The sequence below is a fragment of the Neophocaena asiaeorientalis genome, unplaced genomic scaffold (assembly GCF_003031525.2).
Source record: "Neophocaena asiaeorientalis asiaeorientalis breed wild unplaced genomic scaffold, Neophocaena_asiaeorientalis_V1.1 scaffold357, whole genome shotgun sequence".
NCBI lineage: Eukaryota > Metazoa > Chordata > Mammalia > Artiodactyla > Phocoenidae > Neophocaena > Neophocaena asiaeorientalis.
This window is the reverse complement of record NW_020173270.1, coordinates 3,723,945-3,747,972: the sequence shown is the minus strand read 5'-3', so window position 1 is coordinate 3,747,972 and position 24,028 is coordinate 3,723,945. Positions and strand designations below refer to the sequence as shown.

Below are 24,028 nucleotides of genomic sequence, written 5' to 3'. Positions count from 1 at the left end.
ATATGGGAACTGACTGCTAATGGGCATGGGGGATTTCTCTTGGGGTGATGAAAATATTCTAGAATTAGAGAGTGGTGATGGTTGCATAGCCTTGTACATATACTGAAAAGCACAGCATTATACACTTTAAATAATATGAGAATTTTACACTATGTGAATTATATCTTGATTAAAAAAAAAAATCAGTGTTAAAATGGGCTGGGTGCAAATACTCCAACAATCTATTCTGGACCCCAGAGAAGTTGGGTTCTGTTGCATCTCTGGTTGGTGTCATTTTCCTTGGTTTAAGGCGTAGTTTTTTGAACTAGGAAGGAAGCCAAGCAGGTGCATTTGGTTGCTCAGACCAGTTGGGGCAGCTTCCAGAGAGTGCCTTACTCTAGTTCTTTTTTAATCCCAACGACAAGAACCGTGAGGTTTTCAGTACGTATTTCAATTTTACCTGGCACTTACAAATCTCTTTACTCCTGCCCAGCACCCTGACATCCTTACACGTTAGGTGGTGGAAAAGCAAGCCTAACTGTTAGACGGAGAATAAGGGCCGCTCTCCCGACCTGGAGGGCAGGAAGAATGCTAAACCACCAATCCTCTACAGAAGTCCTCTCAAGGCAGAGGCCTCAAGCAGCAACAAGTTCAAGCGGATACCTTTAACGCATTTCTTTGTCGTCCTCTTGCTTGTGGCTTCCAACGCGACGCCAATTTCATCAGGATCTTGACCTTCCTCCTTAACCGCCTATTGGGAAGAGACAAATTTTACAACGTGGCTAAGAGCTGCAGGACAGACACTGTTCTTCCTAGGTAACAACTTCCCGGCGAACAAGCGCAAACCTTTTCGTGCAAAGAGCAACTCTGATTTTGGTTATCTGGGCTGCCAGCCCCAAAGCCACAGGAAGAACCCAGCGTCACTCGGTTCTCTCCGCAGAGGCCCCCCCACCCAAAAGACAAAGAGATGTGTGAGATGGGGCTCCACAGAGTCTGTGACGAGTCCCGAAATGGTCCCTAACCTCCAAACTACCTCCACTTTAAGTCAACGATGTAACACACAAGAGAGGCTGACTTGGTCTGGCATGGGCAGAGAGGGCTGCGTGCTGTTGGACAGGCCACCTTTGACCTCGGTGGAGGAAGAACACTGAGCGAACTGGGTAGAGGGCAGATGGTGGTTCCAGGCGACAGTGCCTTTCGCGTGCTTGGGGACTCGGCGCTCAACTCACAAGGGCCCTACCCTCAAGAGCCTGTTCCCATCAAGGAGATGACACCTCCCCCCAACTCCCGGTACCCAACTCTGTGTTAAGTGCTTACGAGGCGAGACAAGAAACAGAGAATGGTGCGACACAGGGAGTCACGGAGGTGGAACAACACTTAGGAAGGGTGGGCAGGGTGGCGACATCTCAGACAGACCCAAAATGACAACAAAGCCCCAGCCAGATGGAGACCTGGGAGACGAGCAGCCAGGTGGAAGGCACGCTAAGAGCAAAGGTCCTGAGGCAAAAACAAGCACAGCCCCCCCCCCCCTTCCTGGGAAACATCAAAGGCTCTTCAATCATCCGCTCCTCAGGGGACAAAACTGAGGCGCGGGGAGGGGACGGCACTTGTCCAAGGTCACACAGCCCCGGGAAGAGTCCAGGGGCCACCCTGCGGCTAAAACGGGCTTTCAGCGCACCGGAGGCGACCGACGGGAGGGAAAGGGGGAGGCGAAGCACAGCGAGGGGCGGTGACGGGCCAAGGTCACACAGCCGGAGCCCCAGGGGCCTGACAGCTCGGGCCGGGATCTGCCACGAGAGAGGCGGACCGGGGGCGCCCCGCCCGGGGGAGTCATGGTGACAGGCCCGCGCGGGGGCGTGCCTCGGCCTCAGGCGCCACCCCGGGGCCCCGGGCCGCCTCACCTTCTTCAGCCGCTCCATCAGGACGCTCTTGTTGCCGCCCGTGTCCAGGTTCCGCTTCTTCAGCTCCGCCCGCAAATCGATCACCCGCAAGTCACTGAGCCGCCGCGTCCCGACCTCTGAGGCGCCCGAGACGACAGCGGCTGTGCCAGAACCCGAGTCGCCGGACCCTGCCAGAGTCTCCGCCATCCCGGGTTTCCCGTCTCTGCCACCTATTCCACACACCGCCGGCGGCTGTAGCTTCTCTGAGCACAAAATGGCGCCGCCTGAGAGGAAAACGCACTCCCTTCCTCCCGCCCCGTTTTCCGGCCGCGCATGCGCGCCGGCCGGATCACGGCTCTTAGCAGCAAGCGAGCTCGCGCGCCAACCAACCGCACGTGTCCAGCCACAACGCGCAGGCGCCGTAACCGCAGTACGCATGTGTCCAGGCAGTTCGCGGCGGGAGGCCGGCGAGACGACACGCGCCTGCGCATATCCCCCCTCACCACACACACCGCTCCCTCCCGCCCAAGGCTCTCACCACGCATGGGCAGACGCGACCGGGAGCGTCGAACCCACGCCAGGTACGCCTGCGCAGAAGCGAGGCGCGCCGGGGCGGCTGGAGCGGTTCCTTCGCAAGCGGCGCCATTTTGTGCTGGGAGCTGAGATAAATCCGGCCCGGTTTTCTGTGAAGTGGGTGGCGGAGCCAGGGTCCCTGGAATGGCGGAGACTCTGTCAGGCCTAGGCGATTCGGGTGTGGCGGGCGCAGCGGCTCTGAGCTCCGCCTCGTCGGAGACCGGGACGCGGCGCCTCAGCGACTTGAGGGTGATCGATCTGCGGGCGGAGCTGAGGAAACGGAACCTGGACTCGAGCGGCAACAAGAGCGTTTTGATGGAGCGGCTTAAAAAGGTAGAGCCGGGGCTCTGGGGGTGGGCAGGAGGTGGGTCGGGGGACCCTCGCGGCCACGACGGGGGCCTTCTGGCGTCGGGGTCCGCCCCCGGCCCCGTTTGCGGCCTGCGCCGGGCCTGGCGCCTCGGGCTTCTCCCGGCTCCTCCCAGGCCCCGGCGGGAGCTTCGAGCCCCGCCGGGCCCAGGTTCAAAGCCCAGCGCCGCATCGGGGCGAGAACAAGAAAAAGAAAATCTCGACGCAAACGGGGGAGGTTGGGGGTGACGGGTACATCGGCCGAGTGCTTGTGTTATCCGCATCAGGTCCTGCTTTTCAAGGGATTTCTTCGGCTGGTTGCATTCCGGCCTCTGAAAGTGGACGCGGAACCCTGAAATCCTCGCTTCCTCCGCCGCGTTAGGGGACTCGGCCAAGGTCACTTGGCCGGGGTGAGGAGGTCGGGATTTGAACCGAGGCCGGTCGATTTTCTGAGCCCGTGTCGGCCGCGGGGGCGTCCTCTGGGAAGAGAGATGCTGCTTGATCCGTTAGGGCCCAGAAGTCTTGAATAGGGGATTAATTTTTAAAGTAATCATATCGAGGGAATACTCAAAGGGCGGGTGGGGGAATGGGGAAACGGCTTAGGGATTTGCCAGTACGGGCTTGGGGATTTAGCCTGGAGGGAAAAGTGCTATTTGTAATAACCACCAGAAATGAAACAGACTTGGGGAGGTTCTAAAGGCTCCGTCAGATCTGCATGATCTTGAGTGTGGAAGACATTTAATCCCTTCTGGGCCTATTTCTCCTTGTGTCCAGTAGAAGAAAATAATAGTGTTTTCGCGTTAGGATTAAGTAAAATGGCATGAAACGGGCTTGGTGTGTTGCCCAGCGCATGTAAACACTCGAGGTGCGATCGCTGTCACGTTTCACTTTTTTCTCTGTGCCACCGCTTGGTATTTGCAAACAGGGGGTTTTAACCCCCTACCTCGAGGGTTGTGCGAAAAGCAGGGAGTTAAGTAAGTGTTTGTGCTCTTCTGCTTCCCCTGTGCTTGCCTTGTTCTGGTGGCTTCTTTCTTTTTGCTGCCTAGTGACTCTTGTATGGGGACTTCTCCTGTGTACTCGCTAAGCCTTGTTAACCTATCCCCCACCCCCCCCACCCCACCCCCGAGACAGTGCGGTTTGTCACTCATTCTACCCTCCGGCCTCCCTAACAACAGAGGATCAGAGTTTTACTTATTAATTGCTGTTTAGAGGAAGTAAGGATTATTTCCTATTATCTGGATGAGGAAACTCAGGCTTGAGAGTAGTGAGTTATTTGCTCCGAGTCAGTTGGGCCTTTTTAACTTGAGTCTGTTTTCTTTCACTATGGTTACTAACTTCCTTGACCCAGACGGGGCAGGCGGTTCATCCACTGAGATGTTTACCTGGAGAAGATGCAAGGAGGGTGAGGGTTGGCACCCGGGGACCTGTGATCCATGTTGTTAGTAGCCACAAGGCCTCCTATCAACAAAGTCAAATTGGGGGGCTTTAGCCTTTTTTCCCCCAGATAGTCCACAAGCCTGCAATGCTGATAGGATGGTATTGAACCTTCCCGTCAGGCGGGGGTTGAGACTGGTGTGAACTTCCATCACTAACGTCTCTGAGGGGACAAACCCATCCCTTCTTCCTTCTTTTCAGTTTCTTAGTGATGTGCTCAAAATACATAAATACCATTAGCATATATACCCATCTGCTACCCTGCCCAAGCAAGTCTGGAAGTACTGATGTTCTTCTCTTGTACTTCCGTTATCTAGTTTTTTTTTTTTTTTTTTAGGAAGGGCAAAGGAGGGAAAGGGGGAGGCAAAACACAAAGTGTAATTTGGCAAGGCCTGTAAGGGTGACTCGTAGCCTACAGTCCCCCCTAGGGATGACCCTGTGAACACTGCACCTAGAGGAGACACACTGAGGGGCAAACTGGTACACCTTCTGTCTGGGGTAGTTTTTGTATTCTCCTGGTGATGTTCCAGAATCTTCTGTCTCCAGGAAGAGAGTGAAAGACTTTATGTTTGTGCTTTCCTTGATGCCAGGGCATAACTCCAATTTTTCCTTCTGGTTCTGGCTTCAGAGAGAAGAGAGAGAGATTTCTTTGTTCCTGGTACAGGTTAGGTGTGGAGCCTCCACGCTGCATTCTGAATTTAGACTTTTCCAAGCTAGGAAACTCCTCATAATCTTCAAGACTTCTGAAGCTGTTTACAAATAAAACAACATTTGAAATGGGTTTAAACAGAGTTTGAGAGTCCAGTAAAAACAGGGTTTTCAGTAAAACCTAAACGTGAAGCCCAGTGTCTATGGATATCAGTATTGACACGCTCAGTCCTGTTTGTTTTGTTGTTGTTCTTTTTTCTCCTGAGTGCCTCCTTGGTGCCTGGCACAGTGCAGAGCATAAGTGGGGGCTGCTCAAGTGAAGGACAGGCTCTTGGGACGGGGAGGCGGGACTTGCCAAGAGATCCTTATAATTCTGTATCCGATGAAGCAGGCCCCCTAGTGGTTGACGGCAAGGCCTCTGGAGTCAGTCAGAGATGATTGTGAAGGGATGAGGTAGTACGAGTCACATCCCATACCGTGCCACACACAGCAGGAACTCAGGCAGTGAGTGTTAGTATTCTGTACAGACGGTGCCTAGTACAGGTGTGGCGTGGAGAGGGGATCAGGGAGGGTCGAACAGCCCATTGTTGAGTGAAGTCATAGGTAACTAGAGAGTGTGCCTTTCCCTTTTTTGAGTTCTTTCGGGCCCAGGAATAGGATCAATCAGATTTTGGTGATAATGTTAAAAATAACCCTAATGTTTGGTGAGTGCTTGCTTTACATGGATAATACGAATTCTCATGACAGCTTTCCAGGGTAAGAACATTTATTAGCCCCTTGTTCCAGAGTAAAAAATAAACTCACAGGGATTAAATAAGCCTGCCTGAGACCACACAGCTAAGATCTGGTAGAATCCGTCTAAATCCGGAGCCCTTGCTTGCTCCAACGTAGAAAAAGAAAGAACGAATGAACAGGTGGGGAGAGGCCCTTTCCAGATCAGCACCCTGAAGCTTCTGTGAAAGTCAAATCTGTGTGCTGCCTTTTTGGGTGACCTTTTTTTACCTTCTCTCTAGGCAATTGAAGATGAGGGGGGTAATCCTGATGAAATTGAAATTACCTCTGAAGGAAATAAGAAGACATCAAAGAGATCCAGCAAAGGTATGGAGGATTTTATAAGCATTGCTAATGTTAGGAACGTTTTTCAGAACTGACTTCTTTTGCTAATGTGCTTGTGGACTGCCCTGTGAATCAGAAGGACCTTGAATGAAGGTTTGCATTTTCTTTCAAGATCCCTCCACTGTATTTTTGTTTCCATGGTTCTTGGGAATTCAGAGGGTGGAAGAGGTACTTACACCTCTACTTACTTTCCTCTGTAGGTTTCTCAGCAGCCGTTGCTTATCCAGACTCTTAACCTTCTTTAAGTAGAGAGTGTTTAGAATTACTTGAGTCTCCTATTGACCTGACTTGTGCAAAATAACTTCCCTTTTAAATACTGCCTGGCCAAAACAGAGTTGTCACTTTTACAGACATTGCTTTCGAAAACTGCATACCGCATAAAAGCCAGATTCCACGTGGCATTAATGACCTTCACCGTCTGCCCCAAATCTTCCCTTCCCCGCTTCCTCCCACACCACCTTCCTCTGTTACATATACCTTTAATCAGGTCCCAAACATGTGGTTTACTCTCTTGGCTCTCTGGGCCTTAGCTTATATGTTCTACCCACTCCTCTTCCCCATTTGTCTGCATTCAAGTCCTAGTTCGTCAAGAGACAGCTTCTGATCCCACCAACAGCAGGTCTTCTCTCCTTATGTCCTCCGTGCTGCCATGGCCTGAGTTTTAATGCTTACGTCTCATTCTGCCTTGTGTCACAATCAGGTTGTTGAGGACAGGGGCTGCGTCTTCCTTGTCTTTCTTCCTGCTTAGTATTTATTCATTGAGTTACTAATGGAATTCAGTGACATTCAACTACTGTTTTAAGAAAGAATTAGCTAAAACTGGCCATTTGGGCTGTCCTGAAAGTTCTCTTGGTAATTGGAGGTTTTATTGCTCAGGCCCCAAAACAAAACAAAATATTTTTACCTGGTCAGTGGTGAAGAATTGGGTGTGAAATGTCTGGCACCAATATCAACCATGCTCTGGGGTATATAAGCTCTGGGAGAACAGCAGTCAGTGACCTCACTTTGGAATGAAGTCACCTCTGTGGTCCACAGTTCATCGAGCATTTTTGGTTTTGCCCAAGTCAGTGTTTTTGCCAAGGCAAAGAGTGCTGAAAAATCAACAGAGAAAGAAAATTATAGATTGGGAAAAAGTAGAGCCTGTGGATATCCTTTTTGCTTTCTTTTTCTTTTTAACAGAAGAAGAAATGCTTGTGTTAAGGTCTTTGGAAATACAAATGTGCATTAAGTAAAGTGTTGAAATTCCTTTCCATTCAGGAGGCAACCCGTTATTAAAAGTGTGGGCATATTTTCCCAGACTTATCTATGTGTCTGCAGTCATCTAAAAATGCAGAAAGATGTGCACACACCTGTGTGCCTTTGTCTTTCCTTTAAAAAAATTGGTTCTACTACACACCATATTCTCTAATTTGTTTTTTTTCATTTAGCACGTTGAGGACATTTTTCGATAGTGCTGAAAATAAAAAAAACTCATTCTTTTAACAGCTGAGTAGTCCTTCATATGATTGTACCACAGTTGAGCTCGTCAGTCTTATTACTAGACGGTTGGGGTTTGTTCCAGTTTTCAGCACAGCCATGAACCAGAGCTATCTCTGCTGAAGGAATATGTTTTTGTTAACTTATTGGAAGAATTCCGGGGTCAAAAGATATGTGCATTTTATTTTAAAAATAGCTACTAACAAATAGCTCTCCAACAGGCTGTACTGGTTAATATCTGGCAACATAGGGGTGGGAGAGGGTGCCAATTTCTTTAAATTCTCAATGCTGAATATTATCTTTTTTTTAATGTTGTCTTATATATAGAAGAAAAGTATTTCATTGTATTTATTTGAATTTCTCCACAGGTAAAGTTTCCATTTACATTTCTTCACAGATTAGACAGTTTCTGATGATTGGCCATCTGTATTTTCTGAATTGCCTTTTCATGCCCTTTGCCCGTTTTTCTGCTGGGTTGTTGGTCTTATTGACTCTTGAGGGCGCTCTCTCTATAAAATGTCACAGTTGCTTTTTCCCTGTCTCTCATTTGACTTAACTAGTTTGTGGTGTTTTGGTCTTTAAAGTTTCAATCTTTAACACAGGCAACGCAGTCAACTTATTTTATACAGGTTCTAGATTTTATGTTGTATTTTAAAAGGCCGTCCTTTGCTTTAAAATTATTATTTTTTTAAATCATTCCGCATTTTGGAGTGGTATTTATGGTTTTATTTTGAGTTCGTTTGGAGTTTATTTTTGCATATGATGTGAGATAATGAGGGATCAAAATATGGAACATTCCTATCAGACTCCTCGTGCCCTTGCCCAGTCATAGTCCCTGCCTGTCCCTCGAAGGGGGGGAAAATATGTGATTACTTTAACCATAGATTAGTTTTGCCTGTTCTAGAGCTTCAAGTGAAATAGACCCATTTAATACAAATTTTTTTATTTTGTTGGCAGCACCGCACGGCTTGTGGGGTCTTAGTTCCCTGACCAGGGATTGAACCCAGGCCCTCAGCAGTGAGACCATGGAGTCATAACCACTGGACTGCCAGGGAATTCCCAATACAAACTCTTTTGTGTCTGGTTTCTTATGCTTGGTGTGATTCTATTCTGGAGCTTTACACAGTACATATTGATATTTAATAGGGCAAGTCTATAAGTTCTGAATTATTTACAACTATCTTATTAGATTTTATCATGATTTTAACTGAAAATAGTTTTTTCATCTGCCCTGTTTGAACAAACTCAAAATGGTTTGAAATCTGATTATTTTAATCAGAATCCTAGAAAGCATACCTCAAGTAATCTCAGCATCCCTCCAAAGTAGTTTCACACCAATACTTTGTTTAGCAGAATCTTTTAAAATAATTATCAGCAAAATAATTTAACTAGAAAAGCAAAGTCAGCATGTTTGCTTTTTAAGCTGTTGCCTGATTCTGTGTTGCTGGGTTGTCTTTGTTTCTTTTGATATAATTTCTTTCTTTTTTTTAGAATAACCATCAAATGCATTTTCATAGTTGGCAAAATTTTGAACAGATACTTCACAAGAGAATATAAATAAATGGCCAGTGACCACATCAAAAAATACTTGTCATTAGCTATCAAAGAAAATAAAATTAAAATGACTAGAAACGCTAGAAAACAACTATTAAAATAGCAAAGATAGAAAAACAAACTCCCATACACTGCTGTAGAGTATGTAAAATGATGCTATTTGGGGAAAAAAATTGGCACATACTTACAAAATTGAAACTTCAACTAAAATACAACCCAATTATTCCACTCCTGTTTCTTTAGCCAAAATAAATGAAAGCATAGATCCACACAAAAACTTGAAAATGAATGTACAACGTATCTTTTTTTTAGGAGACATAATTTCATACTTAGAAAAGATGCAAGAATAATACAAGGAATTCTCATATATCTTCATCCAGATTCCCCAAATGTTAGCATTTTATTACATTTGTTTTATCCTTTTCTTTCTCAGGACAGGTAAGGAGCGGGGAGAGAGAGAGAAAGAAAGAAAGAGGGGGGTGGAGAGGGAGAGAGAGAAAGAAGGAGAAAGAGAGAAAGAAAGAGAGAGATAAAATAAATGTAATATGTATATATATATTTTTTCCCCCTGAACTGTTTGAGAATAAGTTGCATGTATGTGCCCCTTTGCCCCTAGAGACCGCAGTATTTTCTAAAAGCAGGGACATTACATAATCATACATAATTACCAAAATCAAGAAATTAATGTTAATATAATACTGTAATCTAAGCTTAGACCTTATTTAGATTTAGCCATTTGTTCCAGTAATGTTCTTCATAACTCGAAGAAAAAATCTAGGGTCTTTTCATAGCCTTCAGTTGTCACGTCTTTTCAGTTTCCTTTAATCTGCAACAGTTCCTAAGACTTTCTTTGTATTTGTGACATTACCATTTTTTGAAGAGCACAGACCACTTATTCTGAAGCCTGTTTTTCAATTTAGGTTTTTTTGGTTTGGTTTGTTTTTTTTCCCCCTCGTGATTAGGTTCAAATTATACACTTTTGTCAGAAATACCACCGGAAGTGTTATTTTTCTCAGTTAACCTCCCTAGAGGCGCATCCTGACCATTCGTGTAAGTGACTTGAGGTGGTATTGGTTGGGTTTCTCCACTGGAAAGTTAACTGTTTCACTCTTTGTAATTGTATCTATGGGGAACATACTTTGTGACTTACAAATATCTGTTTCACCCTCCACTAGTGTCAGCATTCACTGAGTCTCGTCCAGTGGTGATTTTCTAAATTTATCATTCCATCTCTGGTAGTTGGTTTTCTGCCATAAGAGGTAGCTTACCCTTCTCCCCCACTTATCAGTGTGAACTTAGAGATTCCTATTTTATTCAGTAGGTGATAAGTAAGCCTTTATGATTATTATTTATTTTGATGTTCAGATTGTCCCAATGAGAGTCCTTCAGGCTGGCTCCTGTGTCTTTTTGACATGATCACTTCATTATTTGAACACTTACTTTCTGGCACAAGACAGTGTTCCAGTGTCTGTTGCTTTCCCTGCCCCACACTGGGAATCAGGCATTTCTTCCAGGTGCCCTCCTTCCTTTTTGTGGAGCATGCTGTTGTACTCTTTGCTACTGGGATGTCAACTCCTTGGCCAGTGCTGGGTCTGTAAGGTCTTTTGGTCTCAGTGTGCCTCATGAAATTAAGTAATGGTAAAGCAATCTGAAATAAGCCAATGACAGCTTAAGAAATGAGAAAAAAATATGGGAATTCACTGGCGGTCCAGTGGTTAGGACTCTGCGCTCTCACTGCCAAGGGCTGGGGTTCGATCCCTGGTCGGGGGACTAAGATCCCGCACGCTGAACAACGTGGCCACAAAAAAATAAAGCTCTGGCTAATATGAACAGTGCATGTGAAAAACTCACTAGCTAGTTACAATTGTTCATCACTTGATTCTCTTGCGTTTTTGAGGTGGCAATTGATAGATCATCCACAAGTCAAAGACTTAAGCAAGTTATTGCCAGAAGCCATTAAAAATAGATATACTGTTCTTAAATAGTAAGTAAAGCTAAAAGGAAATATTCTAGTAGCGTGACATGACTAATTTTGAGAAGGTTTTCCTAGATGTGATGACTTGATATCATAAAGTTCTCAATTCCCCCCAAAGTAACCTAAAAGAAACTTTGAGATTTGTCTGTTCTAAAATTAATCAAAAAGAAAATACACCAAAAAAAGAAAAAAAAAAGAAAATACACAAGAATAGCTAAAATTGAAAAACAGTGTTGCATACTTGCTCTCATTTTAACGGTAAGACATTGAAACAGAGTGGGGAGTTTAAGGATTTGTTCATTATAAAGGAAGCACTAAGGATTTTTCAGTAAACAATGTTGGAACAGTCGGCTATCTGGTGGTAGGGAAAATCTCTATTAACCTTCTTCTATGCAAAATAGAAATTCCAACTAGAATAGTATTTTTGTAATATAGTGGTAACAAAGGCCTGAAATGAGACTTAAACAGAAACTATAAAGAAAAATAAATTTGGCTACTTGAAAATTTTAAGTCTCTCTTAATAAAAGATACCATAAGTAAGATACAACAACTGGGAGAAAATATTACAGCATGTAAGCATCCAGAAAGCATTAAATATTCCTACAAATTAATAAAATAGACAATCCAGTTGACAAAGAACAACAGAGATTATGAATAGGCAGTTCACAGATGAAAGAAAAAACAAACAAGGCCTATATACAAGGGAAAAAAATTCCCTTGCTGGTAACTGAAGGAAAGCAAATAAAAATAATGAGATATGATTTTTGCCTGTTACACTGGTAAAAATTTACACAATTCTCAATATCCCACATTGGCAAGGGTGTGAGGAAATGGGTAGTTATTGGAGATGGTAAATTAATAAAGCTGCTTTGGGAGGTTAACTAAACCAAGGAACTCCATAATATGGAATAAAAGATGGAAGTGAGTCAATATATAGCACAAGAAACTATTCCAAGGCCTTTATTGAGTAACAAAAGCAAGTTATAGAATGTATATACAATATGATTCCATTACATAACAAGTTTATTTCCATTTGAATGATATGTGTGTGTAAGTCCCCAAGAAAATGTTTTGAAGGACCACCAAGCTGGTAACAATGGTTACCTCTTAGAAGTGCAATGGGGAGAAGGGAGACTAGCTTTTTTCATGTATTTATGAGGGTGGATCTTTTATTAATAAATGGTGTGAATTTATTTATTTTTGGCTGCGTTGGGTCTTCGTTGTTGCGCACGGGCTTTCTCTAGTTGCGTCGAGCAGGGGTTACTCTTCGTTGTGGTGCACAGCCTTCACATTGCAGTGGCTTCTCTTTGTTTCAGAGCGCAGGCTCTGGGCACACAGGCTTCAGTAGTTGTAGCACGCAGGCTAAGTAGTTGTGGCACACGGGCTTGGCTGCTCCGTGGCATGTGGGATCTTCCCGGACCAGGGCTCGAACCCATGTCCCCTGCATTGGCAGGCGGGTTCTTAACCACTGTGCCACCAAGGACATCCCAATGGTGTGAATCTTTTAATGAGTGTATTTGTGTAATTGTGTGGATGTATTTATGTAGTCAAGCAAATTTTAAAAAATACTGACCTTTGCACATGCAGCAGGCCACACGGGATACTGGGGGGATATCCCAGCAGAAGTCCAGGGAGGTGGTCTAACAGGTGAGTTGGACGTAATTGCCAAAGCAGAAGCTTAACAGGGAGAAGAAACCGGAATCCCAGGCGAGGGGGCTGGGAGCAGGTTATGGAGACAAGCACTGAGCGAGGCCTGTAGTTTGGAGACTGCGAACATTGGAGGCGTTTTACTCTGCAGCAGAAGGCTTTGAGGGGTACCTTTTCCCTTAGTACCAAAAACAGTCGCTTTAGTTTTTGCCAGAGTAATATTTTTCATTCGCATTAATTTTGGATTCGTTTAGACACACTGTTTTTCATCTTTGGAAAGTAGGGTATCTTTCCCCAAACCTACTTCCCCCCAAAGTAGGCGATTGTTGCTAAGCATCCCAGTAGAGGTGTGCTTTCTATATTGAAGATTAAACGTTCTTAGAACTGCATATTCTCTTGACATTTCTGGTCAGGTCATTTAGCTGGGAGAGTTCTCCTGTGGAAGGGATTTGAGCTGCAGTGTAACTGTGCTTATTGCTCAGGAGAACAGTAGGTTGTGAGATCTGAGTCTGCCAGTTGAAAACCTGCTGCCTTTCTTGTGAAAGGGAGAAAGACAGTATAAAGGGTGGCAAGTTTGTGGTAGTCTACTTAGATTTTGTCCTAGTAGTAATTCAGTGGAATTGGACAAAAACCAATGTGCATGTTCTAGAATGGTAACCAGTTTTATCAAATACAGTAAGTCTGTGGAAATGTTGCTGGTGTATCTTCCTGGCATATTTACAAAGACCACTGGGTTGAGTTCCAGACATTTTTGAAGCTCAAGGCATGTTTTGCCATAGGAATATTATAAAATGGTTTTGGGGTTCCCAGTCAGCCACCAAGGCTACTTGCACGTAATGTATTGCATTCTAGTATTAGTGTCACAATTCCCTGTGTTCCTAAATAAGATATTCCTGAGAACATGAGTGAAATTAGAATGTGGAAGAATTAAGTAACACATGTTATAAGAAAATTCTCACCCTTGAGAGAGGTTTTTTTAACGTCTGAATGATGATATAAATGATTAGGGTTGAGCTCCCTGCACACACAGATTCTATATATACTTACGAGATTAATCATTAAATATAGGCAAATTAATGTCTAGTTCTTTTATATTACTTGAAAAATACTTGGTAGTCTTAAGAAATTGATCTTTGCTTTGGGGAAATAGTCGTCGCAGGAAGTGAGTCCTCCTGAGGTTGTGCAGCTAAGGACAGGTGGCTGATTAGCACCTCTTTCCATAGACCAACATTTCAGATTAGTGGGGGGGGAAAGATTAGTAAATGGTGTTGGGAAATCAGTTTCCAGATGGAAGAGGCATTTGTAAAATAGTCTTACTCAGCAGGAAAGTGAAAGAATCAAATGTTAAAATGAAATCAGAAAAGAACTAAATATAGGTGAATATTTGTGTGGTCTTGGTGTGGAGATGGGCTTCTAAACATGAAGGTAAAAACCATTTACACATAAAAACCGATTAATAGCTTTGGCTGCATGAAAGTAAAATTTACCCAGAACCCAAAAACAAAACTAAAAGATTGGTGAAGAGCTGGGAGAAAATGTGTTGTGTTTATGACATGCAAATTAAAAATGAGGAGAAATGGAACAGAGGTTTTTTAATTGGGGAAAGGATATAAATGAGAAATTTTTACAAATGTGCGAATGATTGACCAAAAAATGCAACCTAAGCAGTGATCAGATAAATTCAGGTTAAAACAAGTATTCCTTTTTTGCCTAGCACATTGGTGTGTGAAATAGCTGATTTTATTAAAGATTCAGAAAAGCTGATTTTAATAAAGATTCAGAAAAATTGGTACTTTGATTCACTGTTGATGGAACTATGGATTGTAATACTCTTCCTCTGGGGTATCACGATAATATGTGGGGTGTTTCTTTTTAATAAAAGACTTTAAAATGTACATACTCTTTGTCCCAACTATGCCATTTATAGAAATATGTCCTAATACGACAATTACCTGGATGCAAAAAAAGAATTACCAGAATGTTCATTTTATAAGCATTTTCTTAAATCTCCATCCGTAGGTATTACTTACTTCAATGACGGTGTCTCCATATAATGCTACGAAAGTATAGAAAGATGTTCACAATACATTAAGTGAAAAGATTATAAAATGACAGTACAGTGCCATTTTTAAAAGCGAAGTACACGTATATACATAGCACAGTATGGGAGGATATCTTATCAATATATGCCACTGTATGATAGCTCGAGGGCTAACTCTAGATGGTAAAATTGTGAAAGGCTTTTACTTTCTGTTTGCTTTTTTTATGTTTTCCTTTTATGTCATTGTCTCTGTGGGAAAACATGTTCCACGTTCCTTAACTAGAAAGCAGCACAGGGACTTCCCTGGTGGTGCAGTGGCTAAGACTGCGTGCTCCCAATGCAGGCGGCCCGGGTTCGATCCCTGTTCAGGAAACTAGATCCCACATGCTGCCACTAAGAGTTCTCCTGCCACAGCTAAAGATCCTGCATGCCGCAACGAAGGTCCTACACGCAGCAACGAAGGTCCTGCGTGCTGCAACTGAGACCCAACACAGCCATGTAAATAGATAGATAGATTTTTTTTTTTTTTTTAAGCAGCACTTTTTCTCTCCCCACCCCTTTTTTTTTTTCTTTTTCTTTTTTTTTCTTTTTGCCACAGCACACAGCTTGCGGGGTCTTAGTTCCCCGACCAGGGATTGAACCCAGGCCGTGGCAGTGAAAGTGCGGAATCCTAACCACCTGACTGCTAGGGAAGTCCCCAAAGCAGCACATTTGTATAAGATACTCTTCTCCCCATAACCAAAGCCACTTAACAAGAAGGGCAGGCCTGGAAAAGGTCTAGTCTATCTCCATCTTATTAAGAATCCATTTCAGGCTCCTCATACTTCCACAGCCAGTTGATAAGAACAGAACCACTTCTATTTGGGGGTAGTAGAGGGGCTGCCTTTTGCAGAATGGCCTTACCATTCCTGGATTATGGTGTTCCTAAATGGAGAAGTGCCACGGGTGTTTTAGGTTGTCTTATTTCTGTAGTGCTTAGGGGCTATAAAAGTGCAAGTTGTCACATCTGGAAAGTGCATATCGATGATCTCATGCTGTAAATTATTCCTCCAGGGCGCAAACCAGAAGAAGAGGGTGTGGAAGATAACGGGCTAGAGGAAAATTCTGGGGATGGACAGGTATGTGCAGCCTTGTCAGTGAATCAGCTCCGTGCGTGGACCCATGACAGTCATCTGATGGTGGTATTTTGTTTGTCACAGGAGGATGTTGAGACCACTTTGGAGAACTTGCAGGACATCGACATGATGGATATCAGTGTGTTGGATGAAGCAGAAATCGATAATGGAAGTGTTGCAGATTGTGTGGACGACGAGGATGCTGATAATCTCCCGGAGTCCCTGTCTGATAGTAGAGAGCTAGTCGAGGGAGAAATGAAGGAGCTTCCTGAGCCGCTTCAAGAACATGCTGTAGGTAACTCGGCAGTGTCTCTACAGTGTACCCTAAACGTAACAATTCCTCAGATAGCTTAATAGATGATACGTTTTATATTTGGACTTAAGTTCTTTTAATGCCAGTTGAGTAGAGTGGTGGCTAATCCATTCACATGTAAAAATCAGATGAGTCTGAGAAACACACTTTGCTTCATTGAGAAATGGTGTCTTGTGAGGAACGCGAGTATATGCTCTCCATTTGTATCATGCGGTGTTAAGCCTTTTGAGGATACTATTGTAGATCTTCCTGTTTATTATAGGAGATTGGTCTGTGGTGTAACACCTGGGATGCCTTGAAAATACCAAAACAGAGGTTCAGAGTTGGTCTTTTGCTGTCAACCGATTGGTACTCGCCTAGTCAATCTTTTTTTTTTTTTTTTTTTTTTTTTTTTGCGGTACGCGGGCCTCTCACTGTTGTGGCCTGTCCCGTTGCAGAGCACAGGCTCTGGACGCGCAGGCGCAGCAGCCATGGCTCACAGGCCCAGCCGCTCTGCGGCATGTGGGATCTTCCCGGACCAGGCCACGAACCCGTGTCCCCTGCATTGGCAGGCAAACTCTCAACCTCTGCGCCACCAGGGAAGCCCTCGCCTAGTCAATCTTTAACACTAACTTTGATGATGTTTTTAAAACCTTAGGGTTTTTTTCTTGTTAGATGCAGTTATGGTGGGCATTATTTATTGAACTTTGTTTGCCAGACATTAGGCATTATTTCATTTAATCCTTCGAACAACAGTGTGATATATAGATGCTGTTATGCCCATTTTCCAGTTGGGGAAATTGGGAAGTAAAAAGGTAAAGTAATATCTCCAGACAATATATAGGTCATATGAGAATAAGAATTGACCAGTCTAATTCCAGAGTCCATGTACTTAACTCATACACCACATTATCTCAGTGCCGTTAAATTTACTGGATTGTGTCATTTCCGTGAGGATGAACGTTTCTCGGGTAGCCAGAAGAGGCAATGAAAAATAGAAGCCATGAGGCGTCTTTGTAGGAAATCCTAGGGCTTGGTCCTAGGAGGCACCTTGTTTTCGTAGTCCTCCTCAGATCTTTTGTGGAGTGTCTCCCAAGTACTCCAGTACTCCCGGGGGAAGGAAGCCCTGTTCTCTGCTGGTCCACCCACGCCATTCCTTGGAATGTGTTTGCATTTTCTTTTGGAACCGATCCTCGATACCCTTAGAGGTAGCAGATTGTCATCTTTGAAAGGGGTGTGGGGTGGTTTTGAGAAATGATTGGGTCATTTTGACACAGATAGGGTATGCAATTGTTTCATCTTTTGATGAGTCTCATTCACTGGCTTCCTAAAAAGGAGTACCAGAAACACAAGAGCAGTGAAACCCTTCCTTATTGGCTGCTTTTCCTTAAGGCTGTTTTATTCCCTGTGATTAGAAAATAATATATTCAGTAACAAAAGCTTGGAAACGCCTAAATGTCTATCAGTAATTGTTAAATAACCATGGTTTAGTGGAAGCAGTTGTTTAAGAGTTAACAGCATTAAAAAAAAAAAAAAAAGTTAACAGCATTGACTAGAGGTCTGCCACTTAACTTGCTGTGTGACCTTGGCTAATTTACTTAATCTTTCTGGGCCTCATTTGCAAAACTAGTAGGTTTGAGGAGGACTAAATAGATGAATGCTTATTGCTAATTTAGAGCAAAAGTCATCAAGCTGGCCAAAGATTTATTGGAACACAGCCACACCTATTTGTGACAATTGTCTGTGGCTGATTTCTGGATACAACAGCAGAGTAGAATAGTCATGACAGAGACAGTCTGGCCTACAAAGCCTAAAATATTCACTATCTGGCCCTTGACCCCAGCTTAGAGCAGCACCTATTGTATAGCAAGCGGCAGTAAGGTTATTGCTACTGTTACTATAACATTTATTACTCCTTCTGGTGATACAGTTACTACTTTTATATACAATCTCAATGAACTAAACTTATTTATATGAACTAGAATAATCTCCAAGATGGCAGCAAAAGTAAGGCAGGAAACAGAATAATGTGCTACTAATCATGAAGACAGAGAAAGGAGAGACGGTCTTTCACTTGCGTGTGTGCCCATGCTCTTGTGAGCATGTGTAGAATGTCTTGAGATGGCTGTGTCGGGAAGGAAGGAGTGGTGCAAGGTAGTTTCCTAGTCAAGTAAAGGTAATAACAATACATGCTAATTATAAAATATTTTGAAACTATCTCCCCCCCCAAAAAATAAACCAACATTCAGGGCTTTATAACAAACAATCTAAATTATGTTAGGTCACACAACAATGATTTTATGAACCCCCTTTCTATATTTGGGGAATCCCTTGCCTTATGGACAGAGCCCACCTCATAGAGTAGAAGCTCAACATACCAGTTACTCTTGCCCTGCAGGTGGGGCAATGTTGGGTCACCTGGGCTTTGCCAGTCCTATGCTCCCGTCCCCACACTCAGTTTGGAAGTTGATGATGCTGAGTGGCAGGGTTCCCGGAGAAGCCCTTCCCATGTGGGCAGTAGCCTCCCTAGCAGCAGCAGTCCCAGTGGCAATAGCATCCAGGCTCGGGAAGCTGTGGTGGCCATGGAAATCCAAGAACCCACTCTGCAGCATGATTCTAGATGGTGTTCCTGAAAGAACAGCCCCAAACTTGGTGGTCCAGTCTACCAGGAGAGCCCATGTACTGCCCAGTTGTGCTTTTTTTTTGCTTAACTTAGACTTTTGTTTTTCTTTGTTTGGCTTGCATCTTGAAACCCAAACTGATACCATTTTAGTGGGTCTCCTAGTCTGTCTGCAGGTATATGTTTATGTACATTTCTTTTATTTGAGGTGGAATCACAGTATAATGCTTTTTTGATTCCTGCACTGTGTTTAGAATTTCATCTTAAATGACTTTTCATGGCTGTAGCTTTTCACTGTACGGATGTACCAATATGTTACCTTATTAGTGATGTAACAAATTTTATTCTCCATTTATTTTACAGGTAGAGGACAAAGAAACTATAAACAATTTAGATACTTCATCATCTGACTTCACTATATTACAGGTAAATTGTTGTATGTCTCAGTAATTTTAGAATCAAACATTAGACCACAGTCTCTGGGAACCACTTCCAATATTGTATGGCAGTCCCAACTGAAAGTCATTGCAAAGTTTATTTCCTTTGTTGGCTTCTGTAGAGGGGGTTTTGCTTTCCACTTTCCCCTAATATGACATGCCTATTGAAAAGGGCTCATCGTCTTGGCTTCCCTTCCAAGCACTGTGGCGTCCCTGCAGCAGAGAGGAGGGTGTGTTTGCGGGGTTCTTGTTAATTTGATTGGTGGGAGAAGGGCAGCCTGTCGGGTCTGTTCTGGATGACATCCTCTGCAGAAAGACTATTAGATGAGACATGAGACAGCAAGGGGGACACTCCCTCCTCAGGAGAGACGAATGGGGCACAGATGAGGATGCAAGGGGGTGACCAGAGCGCTGACCTCACAGCTGGGAAGAAAGATGGATTCTCAGGGGTTCTGGTTCTGCCTTTGGGAAGTTTTTCTCAGAAAGTACACAGATTTCTTTTGATAACTACATCATCTTGGCTGTTTGACGACCATCTGTGTAGAAGTTAAATCTTACATGAGAACAAATGAGATGTGGCCTAACTTTCAGGTATGGTTTGCATAAATGTGGATCTTGAGTTTCCTTTTTCTTTTTCTGCCAGCCTGTAGATGTAAACTGTTGGAATAAAGCTGGGTAGCTAATTTTCAGTAGAAAGTTTTGTGAGGAAATGAAAATACTTAGGCCAGTCGTAAGCAAGCTGCCAGTCACCTTATGCCAGTCCTTGTTTTTTGTTTGTTTTAATAATGTCACCTATGCTGCTTAATTGGAAATCACCTTTCAGACAAGATCTTCACTTGCTTCTGCCAGGCAGGGGCAAGGTTTGTTATTAGCGAGCCAGAACCCCGGCCTTGAGGGTGCAAATCTCAAGGAAACTTGGTGAAACCCCATTCATCTTTAGGGCTGATGTCTCTCTCCAGCTGCAAAGTGACACAACCTGTTCCTGACTCAGAAGGGAAAGGAGGAGCGGGTCTTGTCATTTTCTTGAGTGTCTCTGTAGGTCAAAGACTCCTGTATGTATTATCCTAACCAGACGCTTATATATAGCCCCTCTCAGAGACAAATAGAAACATATGCGTTTTTCTCTAGGGAAAGTCAGGAGAGAATTGTTCTGCCTAAAATGATTGTTTCCTTCAGTGTAGAATCTTTAATTCCCAGCATGAAATGAAAAAGAGTTGATTACAAATAAATGAAACTATTATGAAAGTGAACAGTTTCCTAGGGCTCCCCAGAATGGCAGGTCAGTGCCCAGTGGAAGTTGCAAACCATTCACGTCCATGTAACTTATATGCTAAGCACCTGTGCTGTGTCAATGCATGAGAAGAAAGGTTGGTGTCCATCCTTCCTGTGTAAACAGAGCGATGAGTTGCAGCCTGGACTGATAAACAGACTCTCAGTCACATAGCCTTTGCTTAAATCTTGGCTTTGCTGTGTGTCCTTGAGGAAGTTTGTCAGCCACTCTGTGCCTATCTCCTAATCTGTGAAAAGAAGGATGATACTAATAGTACCAACCTGCTAGGGCTGTGTGATGATTGGTTAATATATATATAGTAAGGTGCTTGAATTTGTGCCTGGAACCTAGACAGTGCTTATCAGCGTTGGCTGGAATTCCAGAATATTGTAGTTTGTGCAGAGGGAACGTACGGGTCAGGGGCCACATATTGAGAAAAGGCCCTTCCTTTAGTTGGGCAGCCTCTCTATGACGAGGTGGCCCCTAAGCTAAATGCCGAGGGATGTGTAGGACTTGGTCAGGGGTGGGGTGAGGTGCAGATGGCCCTGCTGGAGAGGGAGGTGGGAATGGGGGTGGTAAAACCAGCGCTACTGTCGGCAAGGAATAACAATGGTGTGACTTGACAGGGCTTCCTGGGAAGGGTTGGAGGGATATTTAGGAATTAGGGCTGCCTGGTGGGTTGTTGTTTAGAAGAGATAAAGAAGCAGGTATCCGTAACACTGGAGAGGGCTCAGTTGACCAGGTGGGCAGGGGTGGTATGACCATTCAAAGAGCAGGGGTCAAGCCACCTGTGCCTTCTTTCCCTCGATCTTTTCAATTTTTGGAAACTAATGCTATATTAATTAAGTGAAAATTGATTATCTGATATGTGTCAGGAATTCTACTAGGCACTAAAGATAGAAATAATGAAAACACTGCCCTCCAGGGCAGTGTTTAAGACGATTTAGAGGGACAGACAAGCATGTGATGGGTTCATCACCATTAAAAGTGATAAAATGTTGCCAGGAGCTGGGAAGTGCAGCAAAGCAAACAACACAGTAATAAACCAGGCCCTTTGAGAGGGTCCTGGGCTGTGGGGCTTGGGCCAAGGTGAATGAGGTGGGATGCCAGCTGTGTGGGCTCTTGCCCAGAACGAGCAGGTTCTCCACCTGTTGTATTTGTGAGGTCCCTTGTCTGTGTTTTTAAAATTCCCTTTTTAGTTATTACAGTTTTTGGTGTAAATAAATTCTAGGTTTCATCCATCTGGCACAATCTTATTTATATTTTTTGTTGCAGGAAATTGAAGAGCCATCCTTGGAGCCAGGTACTGTTAAATGAAAAACTTAGCAGCGGGGTTTGGAATCATTCTAGTTTTCCACCTTCTCTAATTTGAATTCTTTAATTTTAAAAAGTTACCTTACTGTAGTATACATTGTTCTAAAGGTTTACGATCCAGAACATACCAGGATCATAGAGATTGGAAACCCAGCCATATCACCAGATCTGTGAAAGTGGCTAACTTCTCATTTCTCAAAATGTATTGGTGAGATGAAACTGTCTCATGCCTTTTTAAATGTACATGGCACTTAAACGTATGTAGAGAGAGTTTGCATGCCTCTCGAGAGCAAATACCTCTGTACCCCACAGAACAGATCTTGTGATATTGGGCAGTATCATAACTTTGTGGTTTTTAATTCAGGCAGTGCAGGCAGTGGTAGGGAGATACGGTTTAAAACATTGAGACGTAACTGGATTCCAGAAGAGGAAAGAGTTTCTTCATGAGAATTCCAAACAAATAACTGTTCACTTTCTGGACTGCAAATATCTCAGAGCACCGATGGAAGAGATTCTGGTTTTCATGTTGGACTGTTCTGTTAAAAGAAATTCAAAGAAATTTGGAAATTGAGCTGTTCAGTGAATGGTGATACATTCAGTTAAGCAACTTGGACTTTGGAAGCTAAATTTGGAAGAGTCATATATAAACGACGACAGAATGAAGACTGTCAAGAATCAGCCAGAAGGTTATGGGGGTTAAATCTCTGGGATGCTTTTCTCTTCCATGTAGCATAGAGGCTTGCTCTCGCAGGCGGTTGGAGCGCAGGTAGTGTAACCAGTGTAACTTTGTGTACCCGCGGGTTTTCCAATCTCTGTGTAGCTAGCAGTTCTCTTCGTGTTAGTGTGGCAGCCGTGCCAGTTCCACATTTGTGATTGCTTTATTTCCCTGGTAATTAAACCTTGTGCCATTCTATTCCTGTTAAATCCGTAGAAAATGAGAAAATACTCGACATTTTGGGGGAAACTTGTAAATCTGAGCCAGTAAAAGAAGAAGGTTCCGAGCTGGAGCAGCCATTTGCACAGGAAACAAGTAGCGTGGGGCCAGACAGAAAGCTTGCGGAGGAAGAGGACCTTTTTGACAGCGCCCATCCGGAGGAGGGTGATTTAGATTTGGCCAGCGAGTCAACAGCACAAGCTCAGTCGAGCAAGGCAGACACCCTGTTAGCGGTAGTGAAAAGGGAGCCCGTGGAGCAGACAGGCGATGGCGAGAGGACGGACTGTGAGCCTGTAGGGCTAGAGAAGCCAGTTGAGCAGAGTAGTAAAGCCTCAGAGCACACGGAAGCCTGTAGCGAGGAGGCCTCGGAAGCGCCCCCGGAAGCCTCAAGCCCAGACCCCAGGGATAGCAAAGAAGACGTGAAGAAGTTTGCTTTTGAAGCTTGTAATGAAGTCCCTCCGGCTCCTAAAGAGTCCTCAGCCAGTGAGGGCGCTGATCAGAAAATGAGGTTTGTTTTTTCTCAGTTTTAGACCAGACGCTATCTCCTTTTCATTGGTCGTTTAATGACACACATAAGCTGTTGTTTCTGCAATTGGCCAGCCAGACTGATGCAATTGTAGTTTACTTCTAAAGAATGTTTTATTTCTCTTTGTTTATTTTAAGCTGATTACATAATCTTTTTTCTTTTCTCAACCTATCATGGTTGTTTTCTTTAATTCTTCCTAATTATCTTTAGCCCAGCAGAATTAATTAACTCCTGTGGGTCTGAAATCTTATGGTTAGGTCAGATTTCCAATACACGTTTGTCGGGGTATCATTTTTTCAGAACTAAATTTCGGGTAGGTATGCAACCTCAGCACGTATTTTATAATTTTGAGTTTGTTTCCTGTCTGCTTCTTCCTTCTGGAGTGACATTGTCTTTTGTCTCTAGTTCTGTCGAAGATGACTTGGATACCAAAAGGCTTTCCAAAGAGGAAAAGGGTAGGTCAGCGTGGCATCGTCCCCAAGAGCATGTTTGGCCCCCACGGTGGCGGGTGTTTGGTTCTGGGCTGTCCACACCCATTTCTGCCTCACATGTGCCTGTGAGCCCGTCTTGAAGCCTTTTCTCCACTCTGTCCCCTGCTCCTCACTGCAGATTCTGGGTTGCAGGGCAGAGTTGACACATCGATTTGATGCTCATGCTTGATTTTGCCAGAGGGCTTTGAGCTCCTCCATCCTGACTGACCCTCTGATTTGCAACCTCCTTAGCCATGGTGACACTTGCAGATGGAGAAAATGCTTCGAGTTTCAGATACCTTGGGGCTGTGGGGGGCAGTTTCCCTGGTATTACAGATTTATCAACACCAGAGCCCTTTATTGATTCACTGATTGAGAAGTA

General features: G+C 43.9%; 2 protein-coding genes across 4 annotated transcripts in view; one reads left to right on the top strand and one right to left on the bottom strand.

The window, feature by feature from the left end:
• Nucleotides 1-2,200, bottom strand: part of SAFB2 (scaffold attachment factor B2) — a 33,627-nt gene extending 31,427 nt beyond the window's left edge. The window contains exons 1-2 of one of the 2 annotated variants that reach the window (XM_024745746.1): nt 1,881-2,200; nt 643-730 (exon numbers count right to left, since the gene is read on the bottom strand). In XM_024745746.1, the coding sequence (XP_024601514.1) occupies nt 643-730; nt 1,881-2,066 (274 nt within the window). In that variant the 5' untranslated portion in view covers nt 2,067-2,200. The remainder of the gene's footprint in view (nt 1-642; nt 731-1,880) is intronic. The other variant, XM_024745747.1, reaches the window with a different exon arrangement.
• Nucleotides 2,201-2,455: 255 nt separating this feature from the next.
• Nucleotides 2,456-24,028, top strand: part of SAFB (scaffold attachment factor B) — a 34,463-nt gene continuing 12,890 nt past the window's right edge. For both annotated transcript variants that reach the window (XM_024745749.1, XM_024745748.1), the window contains exons 1-8: nt 2,456-2,765; nt 5,873-5,957; nt 15,722-15,786; nt 15,868-16,074; nt 19,059-19,121; nt 21,678-21,705; nt 22,648-23,158; nt 23,582-23,631. In XM_024745749.1, coding sequence (XP_024601517.1) covers nt 2,577-2,765; nt 5,873-5,957; nt 15,722-15,786; nt 15,868-16,074; nt 19,059-19,121; nt 21,678-21,705; nt 22,648-23,158; nt 23,582-23,631 — 1,198 coding nt within the window. In that variant the 5' untranslated portion in view covers nt 2,456-2,576. The remainder of the gene's footprint in view (nt 2,766-5,872; nt 5,958-15,721; nt 15,787-15,867; nt 16,075-19,058; nt 19,122-21,677; nt 21,706-22,647; nt 23,159-23,581; nt 23,632-24,028) is intronic.